At 33.1% G+C, this 26,090-nt stretch overlaps 3 protein-coding genes across 6 annotated transcripts in view; 2 read left to right on the top strand and 1 right to left on the bottom strand.

Annotated features, from left to right (window-relative positions):
• Window positions 1-476: 476 nt before the first annotated feature.
• On the bottom strand, window positions 477-24,911 carry Membrin (golgi SNAP receptor complex member 2). Of its 4 annotated transcripts, none has more exons than XM_076126613.1 (6): window positions 22,007-22,145; window positions 20,255-20,943; window positions 8,121-8,319; window positions 7,823-7,928; window positions 7,091-7,271; window positions 477-2,305 (listed from the first exon to the last, which is right to left on the bottom strand). In XM_076126613.1, exons 3-6 carry the CDS (start codon window positions 8,252-8,254, stop codon window positions 2,097-2,099), a joined length of 630 nt encoding a protein of 209 aa, XP_075982728.1. In that variant the 5' UTR covers window positions 8,255-8,319; window positions 20,255-20,943; window positions 22,007-22,145; the 3' UTR covers window positions 477-2,096. The 4 variants fall into 4 exon arrangements, 3 of the variants coding, with proteins under 3 accessions (XP_075982728.1, XP_075982711.1, XP_075982719.1); XM_076126596.1 differs by having other exon boundaries at window positions 8,121-8,286; XM_076126604.1 differs by having other exon boundaries at window positions 8,121-8,279.
• Window positions 3,293-26,090, top strand: part of LOC142980920 (multiple C2 and transmembrane domain-containing protein-like) — a 56,017-nt gene continuing 33,219 nt past the window's right edge. Inside the window, exon 1 of the mRNA XM_076126557.1 lies at window positions 3,293-3,518. Coding sequence (XP_075982672.1) covers window positions 3,514-3,518 — 5 coding nt within the window. The 5' untranslated portion in view covers window positions 3,293-3,513. The remainder of the gene's footprint in view (window positions 3,519-26,090) is intronic.
• Window positions 9,097-11,608, top strand: M6 (neuronal membrane glycoprotein M6). The gene has a single exon (XM_076126625.1). It carries the CDS (start codon window positions 9,251-9,253, stop codon window positions 9,998-10,000), a length of 750 nt encoding a protein of 249 aa, XP_075982740.1. The 5' UTR covers window positions 9,097-9,250; the 3' UTR covers window positions 10,001-11,608.

Raw genomic sequence — 26,090 nt, 5'->3', positions numbered from 1 at the left:
ATTACTGTTTGCAATGATTTTCTCAGATAAGATCAGAATACCGCTGCATTGTTTTAAAGCTTAATATAATAAATTATTGAATAAAACACAGTTCGTATGTACTCCCTGAGATCTTCTATAGGGAACAATCAAATTTGCACATCTTAATAGGATCGGTCCATTAGAAAAAGACTTATCGTCTATACGTTTATAATGGTCTATAACACTATGCATTTGCGTGTAGATGTTAGTTAAGTAATATATTATGTCAAAAATCTTAACATTAAGTTAGAACTTACGCAATTATATGTAGTAACGCGCCGGACTTTTTGCGCGTTGTGTGCATTACTGCATATAATAGCATAAGTTCTATTTTCACAGACTAAAAAGTGCGTCACGGATAGTCTGTCGTCTTCGTTGCACCTAAAGCGCACTTTGAATTTTCTATGTTATAGGAAGCGGATATAGAGTTGTGAGGAATAAATAAAATGCATACATTCAAAATATAAAACTAATAATTCTTTATTTTTAATATGTTTACAGATTATATACATTATGCATCAAACAACACCCCGATAATTTAAATTATACTTCTTTTATAACTAAAGCGAGTAACTGCATACAACACAGGTATTATAATTATTCATATTAAATATTGTGAAAGAAATACTAAAATATACTGTGATTTAAATATTCAGTCATATACAAAAATAAAAGCTATTAGCATAAATTGTTTACTTTACAATTAATGCAGGTCGAAACATTTTTAATTGAACACAGATTAAAAATTACCAATATTGCCAAAAACAAAAATGACCATCAAGGTCGAAGAAATAAACATTAAAGACTGTTTTATAAATAGCCTTATTTATGTAAATTATCGTAATTTTATTGTATTTTTTCGCTAAGTATTTTCGAGACTGGATTGGTTCAACTAGTTTACGCATACAAACTCACATAAAGGAATGTTGAAAAAAGTAGAAAAAACATTTATTGGCTACGGCGTAGAAAGAAACCGGAACGATTTTACGACATTTTCTTTTTCCATTTATTTGTACTAAAGTTTCAATATTATGTCGTATCTATAAAAATAATTACTATTTTATTCCTTTGTATTCATTACCTAGCGAATTTTACAAATAGGATTATCATGGAATATCTAAGCAATACATTTTCGAAGGAATTTTACAAGAAGATACATCAAAGAAAATACAAACATAACATTGGCGAATAATATGAGTATAATTATGTTAAATTTAAGCAGCACGTAGGACCTTAAAGTTCAACACAACCGGCTTTTGAGAGCACTGACCCCATCACCACCTCATATTTAGGCATCATCAACAAAATACAATGTTGCCATTACAAAAATGATCACATTTCTGTGTTAAATTAAATAACAGTTTTTGAAGCAGGTAGAACCCATTGCAAGTTATAATTTAATTTTTTTTTTGGATTCGATTGACATTAATCTTCCAAATTTTAGTTATTTTATTGTCATCTCAATAAACAAAAACAAACCTTTAGAATAATTATCGTCCCAAAATACAAGTCGAATAAATAAATTTGGGACAAACAATTTACGAAATATTTGCCAAACATTTAAGCAACAAATTGTTGCACTATCATTTTCTATTCACCGCACTTTCCTTTAAATAAAAACGTCGAATAGTTCAAGATAGACGTATACTTTACCGATTATATAATAAATATAACTTTACAGTAACTTTCACACGATTATAAATACATATATCGACTCGAGTAGTGCAATCGTCAGTTAAATATTCCTGGCATGAAATAAAATCCTTGGCTCAGCGGAAAAGTAAAAAAGGTTGGAATTATGTGACGAAGCGGTGACTATTTTCTATTTGGGACTGTTTTCTAAAATGTCTATAAAAATGACTTGTGACTACTTGTAGCTATCAGTCGTTATGTAAACTAAATGCTGATAATAATATTATGAAATCTGTCACACAGTCTGTCAAACGATTTAATCTAACCCCCTTCAACACATAGTTGCAGCTAATTGCACGCTAAAGCTCTTTCGACAGGCGACTTTCTATGGTTGAATGTTCACGAATTCACGATTGCACGAACTCAGTCGAATATTATCTACACTACGTCAAGTAGACGATGACAAGGACAATCACAGCCAAAGTAACGAACATTCCGCCGAACAACACGTATTTGTCTTGAGACACCCTTCGCTCTATCAGAGAAATGGTCGCGTTGGACAGACCGAGGGTGTTGGCCAAATCTATGATTCTTCTGTGAGCACCTTTTAATGTTTCACGGTTGTACTTCAACGTTTCCAAGATACTTGTACCTGGAACAAACAACATGTATTTTAGGTTGCTATAATATTTTTTTTGTATGGCAAAATTAAACACGTAAGAATAGAATATTATACCCCCAAATCTAATAAGTAAGCCACGCTATAAGTCATATTTGCCTAGCAAATGTTCTTTTTAACTATTGTTTTTTAGCACCGTAAACTCCTCCGTCACGTAATCCCGCACACTCACGCTACGGTCTACTGCATGTCCTTTTGTTCAGAAAACTGGGGACATAGTACCTTGTTTCGATAAAAACGAAACTACAAAAAAACGGTTGATTCTCACTACGATTTCATTCATTTCCAACTGACGTTTAAATCTACTAAACTTTCTGTAATTCGCGAAAGTACAAACTCTGAAATCTATTTAGGCACGTGATAGTTCACGTGATCAAAAATAGTAGGCCTACACTGCGGAGGTCTATTCCCCATATTTTCCAATCTATCTGCGCAGGTGAAACTACAAAGGTAAACCTCTCCTGTAACACGTACCGTATGTAGCGTTATAAAGGTAAAAGAACTTTACAGAAAATATTGCTCTATGTTCTAATGCCAAAGAAAATGTTATACCAATCTCAACATAAATACAAAAAGAAAAGTGCACATAGAATTGTGACAACAAGGTACTAGCATTCATTCCGAAAATCCCGAATGTCATAATCAGTCTTAAAAATATTTTGACGCAGCTGATATTTGAATACCGCACACTATTTTCTGTATAAGTCTGATGTTGTTGTTATTCTTAGTATGTATAAAACATATAAATACGTATAAGAAGGATTCGCATGTATAAATTATAAGTAACCAGTTTCAATACTTTACGATATCTCGCTCACTTGACTCGAGTCAAGGCTAAGTTGATCACATAGGAATGAGAACGAAAAGCATTATTATCTCAATTAAGTTTGTTATATTCTCATGAACGCAAGTAGGAAATTGTTAGAGGAAGCTTAATTTTTATCAATCAGTACTATCTAGGTGCACGGCTAACGCGAGTCGCGCGCGGCGGGTGAAGTAATCTTGATCTAGGCTACCTATTCTTAAAACACCACTTTGTATTTTAAATTTACCTTGATACGGTGCGGTCATGTCAGATGTCTTATCCGCACGCCCATGTTATTATTTATGGGACTATTAAGCAGTGATTGAAGACATTATACCTGTGAGTGCCGTGCAAGCTGTATACAACTTGACTCAAGATGTGGTGAGTGATTTTATTCAACTTTTATAATTAAGTATTCACAATTCACCTACTTCATCATATAAATCCTTATCACGTTTTCTCACGGTTGTTTCATAACGGTCTGCTGCACGAATGTTATGTAGAATCAAATGATGAAATTTGCAATCCATCGCGTAATAATTTTCACTCTTGTTTATATTGCACATGCTATTTTTCTGTTTATTATTTGTGAGGAGCAACAAAACACGTGCGGCGATCGCAGCGCCGCGTAGCGAACGACTCGAACATTATCGCAGTTTTAGTTCACAGCCTCTCAATGTCTGGTTTAATGTCTGTACGTGTAGGTACGTACTGTAGGTCTATAGGTAGAGTATAGAGTGTAGAGCAATCGCGGCAAATTAATTAACTCGTTTCATTGCCGTTTATTGGTAACTATGTCGTTGACGACTAAATTACTTTGTTATGTTACTGTTAAATGAATTCGACCTATAAAGTTTATAGGCTTATAAATGCAACCTCTAGTGTAAATATGTTTAGGCTTTCCACGGTTAATGAAAGTTTGTTCAATCAAGACCCAACTGGCGCGAAATATTTAATACAAATTTTAATGTTTCTGAATGTTCTAAAGCACATTTAGTTATTTACTCTTAATTAGCTGAATGTATTGTAATTTGTATGTATGCTTGTTTTAAAATATAATTGTAAGAAGACTAGTATTTGGTTAACATGACCATAAAAAATCTTAGCGTGGAGCTTCTATTATACTTCCAACTCCTATCTTATTAATATTTAACCTTATAAATATTTTTATACAAATAAAAACATAACGGCAATGGAAGCGACGACATTGGATTTTAATTGTCAGAATCGTCAGTAAAATTTTTAAAGTTACATCTTAGCTCATATGCTCTTTGAATTTTATTTATTTCACTAACTAATTAGCTATTTCGGTTCACAACTATGGGAAAGATATAAATATTCCGCGACACTGCATTGTGTGGCGTTTTTACTCAATTTGATCAATAAATTAGGAAACAAACAGCTATTGAAATATTACAGTTAATAATCTCACGTGTTTTTGTGGTGGGGACAAATGGAGACCATGAAACCATGTTCCCATGAGGGCAAATAAAAAGGCTTAGTGCAACATACACGATAGAATATAAAATTCTTTCACACTGGTTAAGACTCAAGCATTTTTTGCTTTAGTTTTATTACCCTTTCGAAGTCGATTATGATCAAGACATTAATAATTGTCTATCTAGCTATTTATAAATAAATAAATTGAAATTTTCCTAACACTAACGCTAGTGTTACTAATAATAGACCATAAGTTCATATTGTTCTAACTTACAAATATGGAATTTTAAATTCTGAAATTAATGTTTATTATTACTTATAATTAATAGTTTTGCAACAGTTCTCGAAAAAAATACTATTGACGCTACTCGCATACCTATTTCGAAATACATAATTACACACATACGTAACATCGTCTGAAATACCTGAAGGTGTAGGCCGAGGTTTATAAAGCAACACTCGTTTCGCCGTTTTCAAATATAGATGCGTGCGCAAAATAAATTATATTTCGCCAATTAACTACTAAAAAAAATCTAACAAGTCTTTACTTTGTCATTAAAAACCATGACATCTTACACTATAATAACACGTCATACCTACATCTGATACTCGCTTACCTATTACAAAGTTTGTTAAGAGGCCAAGCCTTAGTAAAATGTCAATAGTGACTATAACACAAAGGTTCTCGGAACCTACGTGTGACCTACATGATTAGTTCGTAAGCGTATCCACGGCATTATGTCATGCGTTAACGGTCAAGGGCGAAACCGATACCAAACGATACTTAAGTAGACTTAAACTAATACCTAGTAATTATAAGTTAAGATTATGTTGAAAGGTAGACAGTCTTTTTTTAATAATGAAGAAATTGCAGACCATCTTATTGATGATTTTTTGGGTTTAATATAGAGAATTTTTGAGAGCACTGTAAGTAAAACAAAGTGGTGTATGTTATCAGTGCTGTCATTGGATCATTGAGCAATATTTGCATGCAATGTGCCACTTTTGACATAAAATGATTATTAATTTATGTTTTCGGCAATCAAGCAAATGTCAAAAAACGAGGGGATATTCATCCCCTTCCGAATTAAATGCCTTTGCACCCAAAAGCTATAAATAAAACCCTCTTTCTCTAAAAATCTGCAACTCAAAAACTAATTTCCCAACGTAAATGTATAATAATAAAAACTATGTTTCTTCGCATGTCTTATGACCATAAACACGCTTAATAAAATTGTCTTTGTTATTTAATAACATCTTAACGAGTATTATTATCAGTAATTATTTCACTATGTACACCTCTTTGATCAACCTTGAGATTTTTCTTATTTAAAACTAAAAATAATAATTTATGTACCAGAGTCATCATTATTTACTAAACAATAAATCTTGATTCTAAATGTAAAAAATAATTGACATGACGATGCCAAAAAATAGGTCTCAATAAAAAAAAACCTGAATTTTGAATATTTATACTTCGCCCAAGGCTTGAGATATCAATTTGCAGATTTAAAATTACTAATTAGTTCCGTAAAAAAACTATAGGTATATTTTATAAAGTTAATTATTAATTAAATATTATTATTTTTATAAAATATCACATGCAAATCTACCTGTTCATTACAAAATAACACCAGCCTGTGTTAATAAATTGATCCTGTATTCATAATTCCTTTTTTGTAATTTAAAATATGAGTACTAAAATAAAAAAAAGTAAAAAATATCAGGTAGGTACACCAGATAAAAGAATGTTATATTTGTCTCAATGTCAACAAAATAAGCACAAATTTTAACACACACAACAAAAAATACTTACGAACAATTTCAAAGAAGGATATGACCAATTTGAATATTTTTAGTAATTGATAAAAATAAAAACAAAAATTGTTTGTACAGACCCAAGAAGACATGTAACGCCATCTATTGAATTTTGTGTAAACTACCACAGTCTGCACCTTGATTTAGGCAGGCAGTTTCTGATTAGATTTCATACCAACTATTGATATGTTTTTAAAGTTTGTCACCATTACAAGGCTCATAGACATTTCTACGATTCTATAATAGTTCTATACCCAAAAGATAAATATAAGAATAAGTAAAAGATAGACATGGCATATTTACCTTATTGAATATTCTGATTCAGGGCAGTAATCATAGTCATAGTTCAAAAATAGTTAAATTAATGTTTAACATGACTGTCTTACTGCTGGATAGGAGAGATAATAAGTAATCTTTTGTAATTTCTAAGATGAATTAAAGAATATTGTACCTTAATAATCAATAACATATAAATAATGATCAATAACATATAAATATTCAGTTTTAACACAATGCCTCTCAAAAGTCATTACTAATGTTCACTGTCCACACCATAATAATATGATTGTTTTAGCCTAGGGACAATTTCTTGCTACTTTTAAAAAAAGTAGCAATCAAGCGAAAGCCACTACCATCAACTGATATATTATCCTTTCTTTTGAATCTTAAGTAGTACTATGTAAGTTGCTACGTACCTGTGTGTATCATTTCATCGACATTCCGATGTGAGTTCTGTAAGGACACTTGTTCTTGTCCAAGATAGTCCACATTGATGGCAGTGTGATCATGTCCGAACCTGCGACTTAGCAGCTGTTCTCTGTCTGCAAGCTCCTGCTCCCTTCTTATCCTCTTGCTGCGAGCATTTGATAACGCTGCCTGTGGATTGTGAAAATATTTACGTTTAATATTTTGTTAGACAGGTTTTTGGTTTTATAATGCAGATTTAACTGTAAGGCATGTGCAATATTTATTCAGTAACAATTATTTGTAAACGTTATGTAATATCAACTATGGTTTCTTTGGTCTCTTTAATTTTCATTGCCTGATATTTTAATTAGATGGCGTAATTGTGCTACAATCAACTTTTGGACAAAATTATGTCTTAAATTTGAATCATATTACTATGTCTCTAATATTGTATATCTGCCAATAATATCATAAAATGGGTATATATACTGTAATAATTTGGTTTTGTTGCATCAGACAATATAACATTTCAAATTAAAGTGTATAAATTTTATGACAATAAAAGTGATTCAGCTAATCCACAATGAACAATTGAGAATACACTATGACATATTGCTGTATTGAGATTGATTCATTTTTATTTTTTTAATATTGTGACTTGAAGTGTTAAATATTACAGCTTCTAATAGCATTATTATCTTCAGCTGTACTTTTAAAACTGTAAAATATTGTTTTTTTACCTGAATATGTCTGTTATCATACTTCAATTGATCAACTCTCATTTTGGCCATAGGCCGCTGGTTAACTGGTGTTTTGTACACATAGATATCCAACTTTTCACAGTTCCTGAAATTAAACAGATTTCATTAATTAGTAACACGTCAGTACCGGAGATTACTAAGGTTTCCTTTGGTTATAACAATATGCTAGCTTAGTCTCATACTAATGTATGAAACACAGAAGGATATTACTATTTTAAGTATATACGGAAGTCTAATAATAGTTCAAATAAAATTAATCAGAAGATCCAAAACTTACGCACTAATTGCATTAATTTTCGTTTGAATAGCATTTTCTATGCCTTCGTAATTGGACGGATCTCTTTCCAACTTTTGAAATAACTCCGACGTTTCCTGTATCAGTTGGTTGGTTTGATGATAAAGGGTTTCCATGTTGAGACAGTTTTATACGTTTTATCTAAAAACTTCAACGTATCTTTTAATAAATTCACGAAAATCTAGAATGAAGAATTGAAACTTCTTAAGACTCTAGGGATGGGCAATGTTATTGTGCTATTGAACTGTCAAAAGTTTAGTCAGACTAACAGAAATTAATGCATACATACAATGATTTATAAAGATTAATATAAATAATAATAAAACAATAAAAAAACACCGATTGAGCACATAATACGTAAATAATTTGTATTTGCATAAAGTAACAACTATAATACGAACTAATCTTGTTTACATTATATTGAATACGTTTTTTAATAATTCGTTTATTACATGAAATAAATATTTAAAACAAACTACGGTGGTGTACACTAAATCTGAGTATTGTTTCTATTTACTCAGCGAAATATTTGTTTTATTTATCGGACTGACGAAAAATGTAAAATAATTTGTGATAACAGCAATAATATTTATCGGAAAAAATATTGAGAACAGAACAATGTTGTTTAAGTACGTTAAAAAATCTACTACATACTAAACTAAATAATCGACTTCATTTAGTCGCATAACGATTTACATCACTACTGACAGAATTGTCATTTTGACGTGGCCACTATTATCGTTTACGTTCGGAAACGTATTTCGAAAACATCAATAGTCAAACTGCGAAATGTAAACAAATGATTCCTTTTTGTACCACTGATTACTTACTACAAATATAATTATTTGCACTGTTTTTGATGTAAATTTTTATATTTTAACCACAAAAGGGAAATCTGTGGTGCAATTGTATATGTTATCTCTCTGACTCATTCTGAAAACTGTAACGCAATTTACGAACGTCAAAGTTATTTGTCACACTTTGTGGTAATTCAAGTTGTAAAATACACTTTCCCTTTTGTGTAATGAGTAGTTCTTACAAAGGTTTATGTGGAAATAAAACAGTAACTTGTGATAAATAAGTGTATTGTGAACCATCTAACATCGGAAACAATGGGTGACGCGTGCCAAGCCTGCCTCACAAGAGTGCCCCATGCCACTCTTATTGCAACGATAATGTGTTGTTTGGGCGTGGGTGTGTTCTGCGGGACCATGTACCGGGGTTCCGCTCTTTCCATACTTATGTTCGATGAAGTATTTCACTTCCGTCTAATATGGATCGAAGCACTGCAAATGATATTCATTGTTGGCAGCGCTTGTATGGCGGCGCTCGGTTTCATGTTGTTGTGTTTGGGATGTTTAACAACAGGTGCCACTCGGCAGAGAGTGTACCGAGCCTGGAGAGCTCGCGTCGGAGGACGTATTTCTTGCGCCGTGTTTATGATAATTACCTATATATTGACATTTGTTTGGATCATACTACTTGGTTTCCTAGTTATAACGACCTTCCTGTTCACGATATTCTGGAAACTTTGTTCGAACCCGAAAAACACCGACCACACGACATGCATTGACTTCACTCAATTTGATTTTATGTTTCCCTCAAGTGTGAAACAGGAAGACATGAGGATTTGTGAGGCACATAAAGTTAAACTGTTCTGCAAAGATTATGTTGAGAAGGCAGAGTTTATGTTTATACTGGCTATGGTATCTTGTGTACTGGTGATACTCAGTTTGGTACATTATCTGATGTGCTTATCAGCCAACTATGCTCACATCAGAGATCACGAGAAGTTCCAGGAATTGCAGGAGCTCCAGTACCTGACCAACCCGGACCTGCATGCCTCTAAAGATCGTTTCTAGTATATGGCCCGCGCACCTCTCCTGCGCTCACTTGAAGCCACAACAAAGATGTGACGATGTTAAACTGACTATACATTTGACAAAATTTTGGTGTTCACTGAAGAATTGACTACTAAAACAAAAGACTGACTTTCAGTGAATAATTATAGAATTGTGTAGATGTAAAATCCATGTACTGCATTTAACATATCTGTGTTCCCAATTTCATGATTCTGTCCTCACATATTAACATTCCTTTATTTATTAGGTGTTATCAGATTTGTTGAAGCGAAACAAAAGATTTATTTAGGTGCTTATCTAAGTATTACTTTGACTAGTTTATTTGACCTGTATTAGTAACCTAGTATGTGTATTTCCTATTGTAAGATATCACTTTATGTAAATGGTGACATATTTTATAATTAACATGTCCCCAATCTAAATGTTTCATACATGCATGTTCACTAACTTTATACAAATATAAATTTACCTATGCTTTTGATGAATAATTAACTGGCTATGTAAAATACCAACATTCTGAATACCCTTTTACACTAAATAGGTACCTTTATGACATCCACAATTAGATTCTTGTGTGGATGTATCCTGGCATTATGTGCAAAGATTAGTACAATCAATTTATTTTATACGATATCAAAAAAGCTTTGAAGTTTTGTAAGACATAGAATAAGGAACCATAAGTTGTTCATTTAATTAAAACAAGTAATGTAAGTGTAATTAAAATTAGTAGACTGAATTTTTAACACATATACAATTTTTAATATTTTTTTTTATAACTCTTTAGGTCCTATGCTGATATTTGGCTGATAATATTGTTTCTTAAGCCATTTTGTAAACTGAACTTATTATTGGTTTATTGTAACGAAAGTGCACTTCAGTATTAGTAATGTACACAACTAATGGCCAGTTTCTTCATTAATAGTAACAGCCAATGTATTATAAATAGGACTAAAGTAAAAATGACAGTCAAAATTGTTTCTTCACAAATTTATTGATAGTTTTTTGTAGAAACAGATTTGTCTTTACTACATAAATAATAAGTAAAAGCCAATGGCTCCAGTGGTGACTTTAGATATGTATGAAGAACCTGACTGTTAGTTCAATGGTGTAGGACCTAATAGCCAGAATTTAACCACCTATACAAATGAAAATTTGGTTAGTATCTTCAATTCATGTATTATTATTAATAAGTAATTAAGTTAAGATTATTTTTATTGAATTTAGGAAAATTATTTAGGAACCAAAACAAATAGTTTGTTGTTGAAAAATTGTTTTCATTTCCAAGTTTAAAGTGACAAACGTAAAAGACGTATTTCAGGTTAAGCAGCTTGACTTATAAACAAGTTCGTACTAAAATTGTAGACATAATTTTAATAAACCTTTTATAATATTGTCACTAGCCAGTACCTGTAAAAGAAATTTTGACATAGTCAACATTTATACATTTGCTTTGGTTTGTGTTGAAAATGCATTTAATGATGATAGAAAAATTCTAGTTGATAATTTATCCTTCTTTTGTACACACAGTACTTATGTATAAGTATAAATTGCACTTAAGTAAAAATGTATGAAATCGGATAGGTTTTATAATAAATGTTCGTTTTTATATTTTTTTGTTATTATTATATCTGTCATAAGTACAGCCATTTTCTGGTTAGCTACCTATATGTATTCAAGGCTAGTCCGGAGTTTCCCTGGCTTATCGTTTGCGCTATCGGATGCGCTGCCTGGAAATTAATTCTGGCTTAAAATATTTCGCAAAGGCGGAGCCGAAAGTTAGATTTTCGTAAAATGTTTGCTAGAGAGATATCGCTTTGTAAATTAACCCGTGATCACGAACCATAAAGAACACAAATATTAAATCGTTATCTCTACCTTTGAATCAATGATCGATCAGCGCCTCTAGCGTAATTTAAGAGAACTTAGAAGTAGATAAGAATTTCAATCGATCGATACGAAGAGATGACACCAAACTACTTAATGGAAATTCGTAATGGTGCTTCTGGACGTATAGATAGCTCTAAGTGAATGGGTGGTATTGAGTGATGGTCCAACTGTCACATAACTCGATATCTTTTGCCACATTCACTGGATCGATTCGCTTCCATATTAATGTTCCTAATATCATTACTTTTACCTACATTGCGGCAACCTATAAAGAATTACCATTATTTAATGTGTCCCCGGAGCAAAATCCAGCGCAATTACGTGTAATCCAAAGTAAAATTAATAAAATGTAACCTTTGACGGCGGGTGACGGGTGCGTCACTCAATTTCAATTAGGACTTGTTAAAGTCGTTTTAATCCACATCGTTACTTTAATAGGTGACTCTTAGTACTTAGATAGGTAATGTGGGTATTTAGAATTAGTAGTGAGTAGTAAACACAGAGCACTGGACTGTTTCAATACGGAGATTAGATAAAGCTACCGCTCTATGCACACAGAAACCGCACAGAGCAACATATTGTATGAAAGTGTGCGGATACTGTAAAAGCGAAACGAACTCGAAAATTCTTGCGCTCGCAAGGAAGATCTAGATAGCTAGATGGACAGAATACACCTCTTAAAGATGTATTAACGTGAAATGGGACCTAACTAAGTGTTATTATATTATGAGTTTTCTTAGTATTATATAACAACATAATCTATGTTCTTACTCATTTAATGTATGTAGTATTTCAATATCATTTATACCTAGGTACCTGCCTAAAGTGTCAAATAGCATTATATAAATATCAGTTTTAAAACTTAAGTATTGCTACATCGGACTGTATTTTATTGTTCTTGCACGAGGGCACATAACTTTTCCACGGAATAATAAGCGTCTAACAACATTAATGTACAGTTATTTTTTGTTCCCATATCTCATTTGGCTGAATTGACTGCGTCCATCAATTTTTTGTTGTTGTTAAGTTGCTAACCGACGTGACGCACTACCTTTGAAGTCAGAGAATCGATAAAAAGTAGTTTTAATGCGCAGATAGCTGGTCGTTCAAGTAAAAAGTGCTAAAGTGAACTTTAGACGGGTACCCACAGTTTAATGATTCAATTGATAGGAAACCAATAAGGACTTTTCTTTTTCTCTTCCCATAGAATACGAAAGTTTCTTGTTTCAAGCAGTCATTTAATAAGATATCTTAAAGCTTTGTGAGCAGCAGCACCTAGCGTATCTATATCAACTTATTGATATTCCATTTACTTAATTGAAAAGCCGAGCTTCCGTGAATACTTATTTCCAAGCACTTACATAACTTATAATGTTTATCCACTTAACAGATTATGTAGGTACACTCAGGATAAGTGTTTGTGTAGTGTGATTATTTGCGTAAATATGCAAAATATTTTGTCCCTCAATTTATTTGATTGTTGGCATAGAAATTTGAATATTTATAAGAATAAAAAAGTCAAGCACCTTTGACCATAACCTTCGTGGATGCGAGTACCTTCATTATATAAATTCGTTGTTTCGTCAGTTCGTCTACTAACTTAATCTATGCCAGCGTTTGTGACCTTTTATTAATTTAATAGCTTGCACATAAATTATTCGTCTAGTATAAAAAGTTTGATCATAAATCGTTTGGGCAACTTAATCCATACCTGTTATAAAAATAGTCTGACGTAGATAATAATTTTGAAATTAAATTAGGCTACATTTCTAAACGATCTACGTCATCTATACTTTTAACTATGTTTATTCATGATGTAGGTTTTTCTAAACTCTACGTCATAACGCAAATAGTGACGGCAGTACCCACGGTGTCCAGAGGTTCGATTTCCAGTTTCAACTGTTGTAGCTGTATTATTTTTATTTCTGATAATATTTTCTTACTTTTCATAATAAGTTTGTCGTTCATTCTTATTGCAATACAAAGGCAAATCCGTCTAAGAGCTAAATAGTAATAATATAATCAGTGTCCTTTATCTAGTGCTATTTAAAATGTCCCGCGTGCTGAAGATTTTTTATATGAATTTAAACGCTATTGAATAGATAAACTACCGCTAAATGTACCTCAGAAACCGAGGGTTAGTCATTTAACTTTTAAAAGTAGATGTATAACTTAAGTGTACGTATGTGGCTAATGAAGTAATTAGCCTAATTAGGTCATGTGTTTACAAGCAAACGTATGCTCTTAGCCCCACGTACCTACTTAATTAATATGAGTCGCAACGTTTCTTGGCAGAACTAAAATATACCTGCATGATGTCACCAGAATGGAATAAAACCTTACAACTGTTTTCCCAATCAATTGATTATTGTTCTTGAAATGTTATTCTCGAATTCTTTCCTTATTTTAGGTTAGTTTCCTTCAATTATCTCGTACCTACTAACAAATACCGAAATATGCATAGAAAAGTATGAAAGTTATTATTTGAAGAAATACGCTGCTGTTCCCGCCCTGGAACCTAGTTTCGTAGACCGCGAGTACCGGGTTCAGGACATTAAGAAATCGACAAATTTTGACTAAATAATGGCACATGAATAGCCTAAGCTATGTGTATGTCCTTATTTACCCATATTACTTCCTATGTGGGTAAACAGTGGGCACTTATTATAGCAGTCTAAACAAAACATTCATTTCTGTAAATAGAACAAGATTACGTAGTGATAATAAATTATAATAAGTATAATATGCTAATTGAAAGCAAACATTCGTAAACATAAGTTTACAAATATTGTAGACTGGCTTCTGTCTGCGACTACATCCATGTGAAAAGCTTTTCCGGGATGAAAACATCGACCATGAAATTTCATCACAATCATTTTAGTAATTTTGGCGCATAACAAACAAAATGCTAAAATACTAATCTCAACTTTAGCATTTATTTGCAATATAAACACCTACCTGCATATTGAAAGCTTTTAAGATTACCACAGGAACAGATAAACGTACTAATTGTTCTTACATTGCTTAAGTAATTACTGTCGAGGCAAAACCGAGGAAAAAGGTGACTATTTATTGATACACCTACGTGCAAGAGGTTTTTGGAATGTCGTGCGACAACCGTGATCAAAATGGTCAATACTTCCTACACACGTCGCAGTCGCCCGTCGACAGTTTGGCGACGGACGATATTTCCTATTTTTCCGGTATCTGTTCTCACAATAAGTCAAGGACTGAATGACTATCCTGCTTTAAAGGTCATCGCAATGTCAAGCCTGTTTATAGCAAAACAATAAAAGCAAGTAGGTATATTTCAAAAGAAGTAACCTACCTGTAGGCGCACAGTTACATCCTAGTAAAAATTTTCACTGTTTCTACTTTTTACGTCTTTTTATTTTATATAAAAACGACGATTTAACTTTTCATGTAAGAACAAGATAAGTTTAAAAATACGCTACCTAAGGGTACGGAACTCACAATACAGTTTTAATTACTGAGGACATGACCGTTTTGCGAAATCAGCAATTTCCGGATAGGTACCTTTATTTTATTAATTTATTTAAACTTGTATTGTACCAAAGTAAATAAAGATTTTGCTAGCTATTCAGTACATAGCTATATTGATTAACGTCAAATAATCATGGCAAAATAACGTGGTTTATTTTTATACTTAGTCATCAAAAATAAAACAAACCAGTATTTGACAGTATGTCCGCATTCTAAAAATACCGTTGCTCCGTAAGAACTTTTGATAATCTTACTCGTAATTTGCGTAAATAATTATAAATGTTATCTCAGTATGTGTATGCTTAAAAGTTGCCTCTTTGATCACATTAGGTATGTACAAAGGTCGCTAAATTAATTCATACTTTGTACCCTATATTTATTTAGAATAACGCGGATGTGGCGCAAGAAAAATAAAATAACCAATACGAAATACCTAATTAAGATTCGTAAATAGACACCTATAATTAAGATTGTAAACATTACCCAAAGCATTTTAATCAAGTATTTTTGTAAAAGATGCAAGGGAGGATGCAGGAACTGGCTAATCGCCTAGATATTACGTGCAGGTAAATTACTGAATTCTTTCTAAGTTTTACTAAATACCGATCTCTATAAATCAATACATTCATTCATCAGTCCCAGTCATACCGGGCCAAACCACTATTTACTTAGAACACATTAAAACAGAACTTTAAACATTGCAATAATCATTCAACACAATAAGTAATAACACAACCAAAAACAAATTACCTACTTAAGCAGTAATGAGTCAACTAAGTACATCATTTATATTAAGTATTTACTTGTATGTATTAAGTTGACTTGTTGAAAGAGATACTGTTGACAAATATGATTCATGATTCAGGTGTGACATCCACAATGTTCTTATTCAATACGTTGAGCTTATCTTGTCACTAATGATGCCACGGCCAGGTTGCCACCACGGCCGTACACAGATCTGTATCAATCACTATGTTCGTATTTATGCAAAATGGAACCACACAACACTTTTTCAACTTTTACTTTTTTGCTAAATAGGTAGTTACTAAATATAAAAGTGGCCTAAAACCTTACTTAAACAAAAAAAGCACCAGTCGATTTTCGCCTCAGAAATAGGGTTTACAATTACAATAACCGACTTCAAACAATACAACAACAAACTTAAAAGTAACAATCATTGTACTTACTACATTATACATATAATGAAGTTACAATTATTGTTATTTCAGGAGTCGGTGCAAATCCGAGTGTAACTCATAGAGCTGCACATGATTTTTCAAAACCATTGATATCTCAAAAGTACGTATTTGGTGTGTGGCTCCTTTTTGCATAAATACGGACTATTAATGAAGTTACTAAGTCTTTAAACCAAGGTCTTCAACGGGTAAAATTGGATACGAATGTATTTGGGCGTTTGATGGATTTATTCATCGTTTAAGCCTTTAAAGTAAACTAAAACCTTGAGTGTTATTGTTGAACTAATTTAGTAAGTTTTGGGTTATGTGACTTCGAATCTAACGAAATTAATTAGTTGAACACGCTTCTAAATAATGGTTAAAGCTTGCAAGAGATTATTATTATTAATGATACCTTCAAGGCTGTTCTACTTACTCTATATTTACTAAGTTAATTTTAAATTTGTTAAATGAATCTTAATTACACTACGTCTTTAACTGTCATTGCTGTGAACCTCAAGTCAATTTAGTAAAATGAAAGTAACATTAAATGAACAGTAAAAACTCGCAGTTAAGTAAACTAAAGTAGAGGCGTAACTAGTCTAACCATCGACTCAAGATCGTGAAAATGTACAATAATTTTATTATAAAAACAGCAAAATAATACAATTCGAACCACTTTTTAGTCGTCAAATCTTAGTACAATATTAAGTATTACGCAATTGATACATTAAGACATTGACTCAAGAAATAGCACCTTAAACCACTGAAGGAAACCCAACCGCAGCATTGATAGCCTCTTATTTACGTGAAACATAATTCTATAAATACGTTTATCAATGTAACTAGTAGGTACCTGACCGCAAGTTTACAGTGACCTATTTTATATGCGGCCTCTAGAAATTTTGAATGTTACCTATATTTCGATGCTAATTAACACGCAAGTGAGTATAACCCTGTGCTATGACCCATAATAGAAAGGTTAATTTGATTTATTATAGACTTACATACGCCCTTCGTATACAAGACCTTTTATTTTTAAGTATTTTATTGCTTAAATGTCTTTTTTTATTAATATATATCTGAAAAAACCCTTATTTTCGCATCTGAACTGCAGAAGCTCGTTCTCTACTTCATATTAAAAATGCCTATTTAGACGTTTTACGTATGTATTTATTCTATTTTTGCGCTAAAATGACTATACTCTAGTTGTTAAATTATTCAAGGTGGAAGTGTATATCCAGAAGTAGGCCTTAGGATGCAATTTTCACAAACAATGCGGACAATCTCTTACATCTACAAAATACGTACATAACGACGAAGAAAACCCATTTACAGTATTAGAATGAGTGACGTCAGCATCGCTGGCGTCACCCATCCCACTTTTATGTGTGCGTTCGCGCAGCGGAATGTTGTTGAATTTAAAGATATTAATTATGCAGATATTTAGTGTGTGACGTCGTATAATTGTGTATGGTAAAAAAAAAATTGTGTACGCAGCCATTGTGGAGAAATTCACCAAAAACTGATTCCGCTGGGCGAACGTTGTCCTGGCGGAACTTATTTTAATCCATAGACTTTAGAAGAAAAGAGGTGTGTCCAAAAATTAGTGTGTATTTGTGTGTAATTGTGTATGTATGAATAAAATGAGTGCATGCATAAACTTCGGAGAAATTCAAGTTTCCGCTACGCGAACGTTTGGCCATTAGCTAGTTTTCATATAAAGCGCTTACATAGAGAGCTGTAGATTTTTACATACGTTGTTTTGAATTTGTTTATATTTGTTTAAAAAACAGATTTAGAAAAAATCGTAGGGCTTAAAAGATAAAAATATAAACGTAAAATACACTTAATAGGTCTTAGTTCTTAAAGTATGCACTTTGGGGTCTAGATTTTCACGTTTATACAAACCTTGTAAGTATCTGAAACATGTTGCCAAGTATCAATGATGTTCCGTTAGTAATTAAAGAGTTAAAGGACAATTTTACCATGAATAGATCACTGTTTACAAAACAGTCAAATATCACGACGTTCTAAAGGAATTGCATGGTAAAATGTATGCCAAAAATTAGTTTATTCATTCAACTATTCACATGCAAAATTTCATGTCATTAAATTTAGTAATTAAAGAAATCAATTAAAATACTGACGAAGCATCGAAAACCTACATAACCCGACCAAGTTCGGATAGCTACAAAAAAGCGGCCCAGCCATATATCTAAGAGACGTTCTTAACCTTCCAATATAGTATTTACTAATATGGTACAGTTCCGTACACAAGCGTTAGGAAAAAATAAAACAATTGCATTTCTTGAATTAAAAATATTTTTTTAATAATAACCCAACTATCTACGATAAAAACAAATCTTCAATTAACAAGTACTTTTCTATTTAAATATCCGTGTACAAAATTTTTTTTTATTAAGTATATTACATATTATTGCCCTCTCTTTTCTTCAAGGATGGAAGTACCGTTTCAAGCGGGAAGCCGCGCGCGTCCTGTTCGACTAGCAGTTTGTGGAATATTCCACAGACGTTAAATTACGTGCGTTCACAAGAATATAATTAAATCAAAATATTAACTTTTAAAAAATGTGAATACCTATCGGAACTCCGGAATTATTCCAGTCAATTCTGGAGCTGAAAAATCAGAACAATTGAACAACAATTTGGTGTACAAAAATAAATGACCTTTAAATTATATCGAAACAACAATTGTGTTATCACCTATACCAATTCAATACCGGTATTATACGGTAAATTTTGGGATGTTACCTAAATATATTGCATGGACGCTTTTTTGTAGCTATCCGAACTTGGTCGGGTTATGTAGGTTTTCGATGCTTCGTCAGTATTTTAATTGATTTCTTTAATAACTAAATTTAATGACATGAAATTTTGCATGTGAATAGTTGAATGAATAAACTAATTTTTGGCATACATTTTACCATGCAATTCCTTTAGAACGTCGTGATATTTGACTGTTTTGTAAACAGTGATCTATTCATGGTAAAATTGTCCTTTAACTCTTTAATTACTAACGGAACATCATTGATACTTGGCAACATGTTTCAGATACTTACAAGGTTTGTATAAACGTGAAAATCTAGACCCCAAAGTGCATACTTTAAGAACTAAGACCTATTAAGTGTATTTTACGTTTATATTTTTATCTTTTAAGCCCTACGATTTTTTCTAAATCTGTTTTTTAAACAAATATAAACAAATTCAAAACAACGTATGTAAAAATCTACAGCTCTCTATGTAAGCGCTTTATATGAAAACTAGCTAATGGCCAAACGTTCGCGTAGCGGAAACTTGAATTTCTCCGAAGTTTATGCATGCACTCATTTTATTCATACATACACAATTACACACAAATACACACTAATTTTTGGACACACCTCTTTTCTTCTAAAGTCTATGGATTAAAATAAGTTCCGCCAGGACAACGTTCGCCCAGCGGAATCAGTTTTTGGTGAATTTCTCCACAATGGCTGCGTACACAATTTTTTTTTTACCATACACAATTATACGACGTCATACACTAAATATCTGCATAATTAATATCTTTAAATTCAACAACATTCCGCTGCGCGAACGCACACCACTTTTATTTGCAGACATTACTTAATTATAACTATTCTCCTAATCGACACTTTTAGTAATTATACAAGCAAAAACTTACAGTCTCAGAATTCTCAGACAGCACAGGTCCTCACATGTCCTCGTTACCGCTAAGAATGAATTGCAACATGGCGTGCTTCATAAGCGGAACACTTATAATTAAAAATGTTTTAAAATACAACAACGTGTTAAAACCATAAACTTTTTACATCAAAAATTCTAATCTAATTAATTATTAATTTTAAAGCCTTTACATTAATTTTTTGCATTTAATTTATTAATTATTATCCAAATCGGATGTGTTTTTATCAAATATTAATAAGGGCGTCAATTGAATAAGGGCGTCAATTGAATAAAGACCTCAATGGTAATAAAATCCGTTTCAATGTTGTTTTAGCTAGATATCATTAAAGGTTGATAAAAACACATCGATTGATGCTAATAAATCCTAATATTAATTAACAATATTGTTTAGGTAATAAATCTTTGCACTTAAAACAAATAACAATTTGTTTGTATTTGATGGGTACAATCCAACCATCAAATACTTTCATTTTAAAGTTACAAAATCAAATAAATGAATAATAATATTTAGGCAAGACACCAAAAGCTTATATTGATGTTCAGTTTGATTTGATAAATACGAATTATTTAATTAGTTATTCTTTGCGAATAATTAGTCAACACGATGCGTCGACACGGCCATTCTGCGAGGTGGTGCGCGCTCTGCACCAGTCCAAGGCAATTATTCTGAAATATTAAGTTTATTAATTTTAGTCTAGCGCCTATACACAGGAACGCTAACTAATGATTTGGTTAGGTACATTTAATGCTGCCAAATATTTAGCTAATCAACTTCACCAAGTCATCAGCTATGAATAATTCAATGTAGGTACATAAACATGTTAGTAAATAATAACAAAATGAATTGTTAATATGCTCAGTGCATCATGTCACTGCTTATGATTTTATTTTGAATACAGTTACTCCACGTAAATCTGCATCCTTTATGTTTTATTGTTAATATGCTCAGTGCATCATGTCACTGCTTATGATTTTATTTTGAATACAGTTACTCCACGTAAATCTGCATCCTTTATGTTTTAGTATATAAGAGTGATGCTGTGGTCTGGGTGGTCTTGTGCACCGTGGTCCACAGAGGCTCTAAAGGAAGTAGGTCTAGGTCGATGGTGTGGTCTAGATCATTTAGTATGATCGTGGTCCACACAGGAGCAATGTGATGATGCTGTGGTCTGGGTGGTCTTGTGCACCGTGGTCCACAGAGGCTCTAAAGGAAAAAGGTCTAGGTCGATGGTGTGGTCTAGATCATTTAGTATGATCGTGGTCCACACAGGAGCAATGTGATGATGCTGTGGTCTGGGTGGTCTTGTGCACCGTGGTCCACAGAGGCTCTAAAGGAAATAGGTCTAGGTTGATGGTGTGGTCTAGATCATTTAGTATGATCGTGGTCCACACGGGATTTCAAAGAAACATGAAACATGTATGGTACTTTAAAGTGTAACAATCACTTTTAAAGTTTACTTTATGAACTTTTATAAAAGTAAGAGTTGTTATAACAATAGTAATACTTTTTAAGTTTCTGCCACATCTCATACATTACATTTGAAAGACATGGTAAATAATTATCATAAATTAGACATGAATAAAATGTCTATGCTAAATATTTATTCTATGAATATGTTAGTTATGTTAAATAGATTAATATGTTTAATATTAATCTGATTTTATTTCCTATTTGTAGGTGATAGACATAGTCATCAACTAGCCATTCACAATAACAGATAGAACTCACCGGGACTTAGGCATCTTCCAGTATGCCATCTGTAGGTATGTGTGACTGCAACAAATGAGGCTCAGGTGTTGGTGTAAGCCGACCAGATGTTTCCAGTTGTTGCAGATCATCCTTGTCAGAGTCCGTCGACACGGCTGCCTGATCACCTGGCTGAGGGGCTCTACGGAGTTGATCATGAGCCACCTTGCGTGGTCGTCCTCTTCCTGTTACTCGTTTGACCATGTAGCGATCATTGTCTAGGATTCTGTAAATCTCAAAAGGTTCACTGTATTTTAAATCAAGAGAAGTTTGGTTACGTGGGTTGTTCTTGATTAAAACATAGTCTCCCCTCTGAAACGGTTTGAGCTTGGCTTTATTCTTGTCAAAACGTTGTTTTTCATATTGTGCTGCTGTCGCCATCTTCTCCTGTACATGTTGTTCCAACAAATCAAAATCCATTGACTCGTTTTCAATATTCACTAATCTCAGGAGCTCTGGTGCAACACAATGTTCACGTCGTGTTAGAAGAGTGAGGGGTGCAACGCCGGTCACACGATGAGCAGTGCAATTGAATGCAAGTTGTAGTGCTTCTAATGTGTCATAATTTTTGATCATGGTCAGAGCATTTTTTAATGTACCCATCACTTGCTTCACCTGACCATTTGCTCGGCTAACTCCTGGCACTATTGAGTGGATATCAATACCAATACGGTCACAATATACTTTAAATTCATTACAATTACATACTCATCACGTCCTTCAGAGTCCTTGCTGCCTAGTTTGCCTGTGATGTCCATATGAATCACTTGAAATGGTGCAGTGGGCTTTTGGATGGGATGAAGTTGTGCCTGTACTGCACCAGAAGCGCTTTTAGAGGTTCTGCATATGACACAATTATCAACAAAGTTCCTTACCACTGTGCTCATCTTATCAAACCAGTAAGATTGCTTAATTTTCTGTAGAGTTTTTTCCCATCCTGGATGTTGTAATGATGTGTGATATGAATTAATTAGACTCCACTGGAATGCTTTCGGGACTACTGTAACCTTATATGTACCATGTACATTATCTGTGAAGGACTTTTTTAGTACATCTTCTTCACCATTTCATATCAGTTGTTAATATTTTCATGGAGAACTCACCGGAGGGATTTCTACTGAAGAAATCTGCATGTTGAAGCCTTTCACCCTTTCTATATTCTACCTCAAAATCATAATTTTGTAGAAAGGCCCACCAACGATGAACTCTGGGTAGAAGGTCTTTCTTGTGCCTTGATGCTTTGAGAGCATTACAGTCCGTGATTACCTTGAACTTTCGGCCATACAAATACTGTTTGAAATGTTTGATTGCTCGCACCACTGCCAGTGTTTCCAGTTCATATGAGTGATAGCGGCTTTCTGTGTCAGTAGTACGTAGACTCATATAAGCAACAGGATGGTGGCGTCCCTCAATTACTTGAACCAGTACAGCTCCATAGCCCAGGCTGCTGGCATCAGTGTAAAGCTCAATTGGTGCTTCTTCCTGAAATAGAGATAGGGTAGGGGCAGTACACAAGTATTGGATGATTTTGTTGCGGGCCTCGTCATGTCTATTATTCCATTCCCACTTAGTGTCTTTCTTAGTTAACTCATAAAGTGGTAGCATAATTTGGGAAAAGTTGGGAATGAAACAACGGAAATAACTGGCCAGGCCATTAAATTGCCTGACTTGTTTAGTTGTAGTTGGCACTGGTGCCTTAACTAAAGCCTCTACTTTCTTTGGACTTGGACCCACCTGTCCATCAGAGATTATATTGCCTAAATATTCAACAGATCTTTTTAAAAAAAAAACAGTTTTCTCAATATTAATTGAGAAACCAGTCCTTTGTAAGGAAATTAATATTTGTTCTATGTTAGATAGATTCTATGTTAGATAATACGGCGCGTTCACGTTTAAAACATTTATCAAATGTATGACCCACTTTTGAGCAAAATGTACACATTGGCTTATCTGTCTTGGAACCAAAAGACTGAGGAGTCACTGGTTTGTTTTCTAGAGAACGTGGCTGAGTGCCCTCAGATTTCTTATAGAAACGACAGTCACGTGTTTCATGCCCCGATCTTTTACATACTTGGCAAGACGATTGTTTTTCCGAAAACCGTGGACGTTTGTTGATAACTAACTGAGTATTAGATTGACTCGGGTTTGGTCTTTTAATGTGGCGTATAGACGATGCTACCGAAATAAGTTCCGGAACCGATGACGCACGTGCATTTAATAACTCGATTCTCAGTCGATCATCCCCAATGCATCCAATAACTGCCTCAACCGCGTCCTCATCACTTAATTTATCTTTCGTGATACGACGCCAAAGTACCCAAGCTTGAGAAATAAATTGCGCGATATCTTTACTACTGTCATAAGTGTGTTCACGGAATCTAAAAATGTCTCTAGAATACCTATTTTCCGGCTCGAAAGTAGTTATTAACAAATTGCACAATTCTTCCCACGTGGATGTCGAGACTAACCAATTGTCTACCCACAGCCTAGCACGACCCTTGAGCAAACTTCCAACTTTCATCCTAACGTCGTAATCAGCCAGGCTGTAGTTTTCCATGGCTGTACTCACGTGTTGGCACCATTCACGTATTCCTATATTGGCGTCCGGATCGTAAGATGGCAAAAATACGTCACTAATTTTAACTTTATCCGATTGTTTAGAAAAACGATCCGACATGCCTTTCATAACCTGTAACATCTGCGAGAAAAATTCCGTGGGTACGCCGCTAACAGAAGCAGAAACATTTTCATTACTTTGAACAGAATGTCCGGCAGAAGCGGGTGGATATCCCACTTCTGATAACGACGAAGAAAACCCATTTACAGTATTAGAATGAGTGACGTCAGCATCGCTGGCGTCACCCATCCCACTTTTATTTGCAGACATTACTTAATTATAACTATTCTCCTAATCGACACTTTTAGTAATTATACAAGCAAAAACTTACAGTCTCAGAATTCTCAGACAGCACAGGTCCTCACATGTCCTCGTTACCGCTAAGAATGAATTGCAACATGGCGTGCTTCATAAGCGGAACACTTATAATTAAAAATGTTTTAAAATACAACAACGTGTTAAAACCATAAACTTTTTACATCAAAAATTCTAATCTAATTAATTATTAATTTTAAAGCCTTTACATTAATTTTTTGCATTTAATTTATTAATTATTATCCAAATCGGATGTGTTTTTATCAAATATTAATAAGGGCGTCAATTGAATAAGGGCGTCAATTGAATAAAGACCTCAATGGTAATAAAATCCGTTTCAATGTTGTTTTAGCTAGATATCATTAAAGGTTGATAAAAACACATCGATTGATGCTAATAAATCCTAATATTAATTAACAATATTGTTTAGGTAATAAATCTTTGCACTTAAAACAAATAACAATTTGTTTGTATTTGATGGGTACAATCCAACCATCAAATACTTTCATTTTAAAGTTACAAAATCAAATAAATGAATAATAATATTTAGGCAAGACACCAAAAGCTTATATTGATGTTCAGTTTGATTTGATAAATACGAATTATTTAATTAGTTATTCTTTGCGAATAATTAGTCAACACGATGCGTCGACATACATAATACTCGTAATATTCGTAATAAATAAGGGTGTACTGAACCCTAGACAGTAATACCTCCAAGTTATGTGTTGTTACGTTCACTGAATGCATACGACGAGTATTTGTATGCATTTTACCTTATATATTCCTATCACATTGAACGTTCAGCTCCTCAAGGTGGGAGCGTACCTGTGTTTAATACGTGATGTGTATGCAAGTGCAAGCTGTAGTGTAAACAATTGGATAACAAAAACAATCTTATAATAATAACAATATATTATGTGTGTGTCTACTAACTGTGGAAGAATTTTTCGCGGTAAAAAAAGTAGACACTTTATTTGGTATATCACCAAAGATTTGTAATTATTTACTCCCGCATCTTCTCTAACAATAGTTCCTATATATAAGGGTTAACAATAAATGGTTGCAATACTACGAAAAATAAAAATTTAAATAACCAATCAAATACATATTACGGACAGTAAGCTGAAAAAA

Source organism: Anticarsia gemmatalis, chromosome 2 (assembly GCF_050436995.1).
Source record: "Anticarsia gemmatalis isolate Benzon Research Colony breed Stoneville strain chromosome 2, ilAntGemm2 primary, whole genome shotgun sequence".
NCBI lineage: Eukaryota > Metazoa > Arthropoda > Insecta > Lepidoptera > Erebidae > Anticarsia > Anticarsia gemmatalis.
Note: the sequence above shows the minus strand (reverse complement) of the source record. Positions and strands in the feature narration are given on the sequence as shown.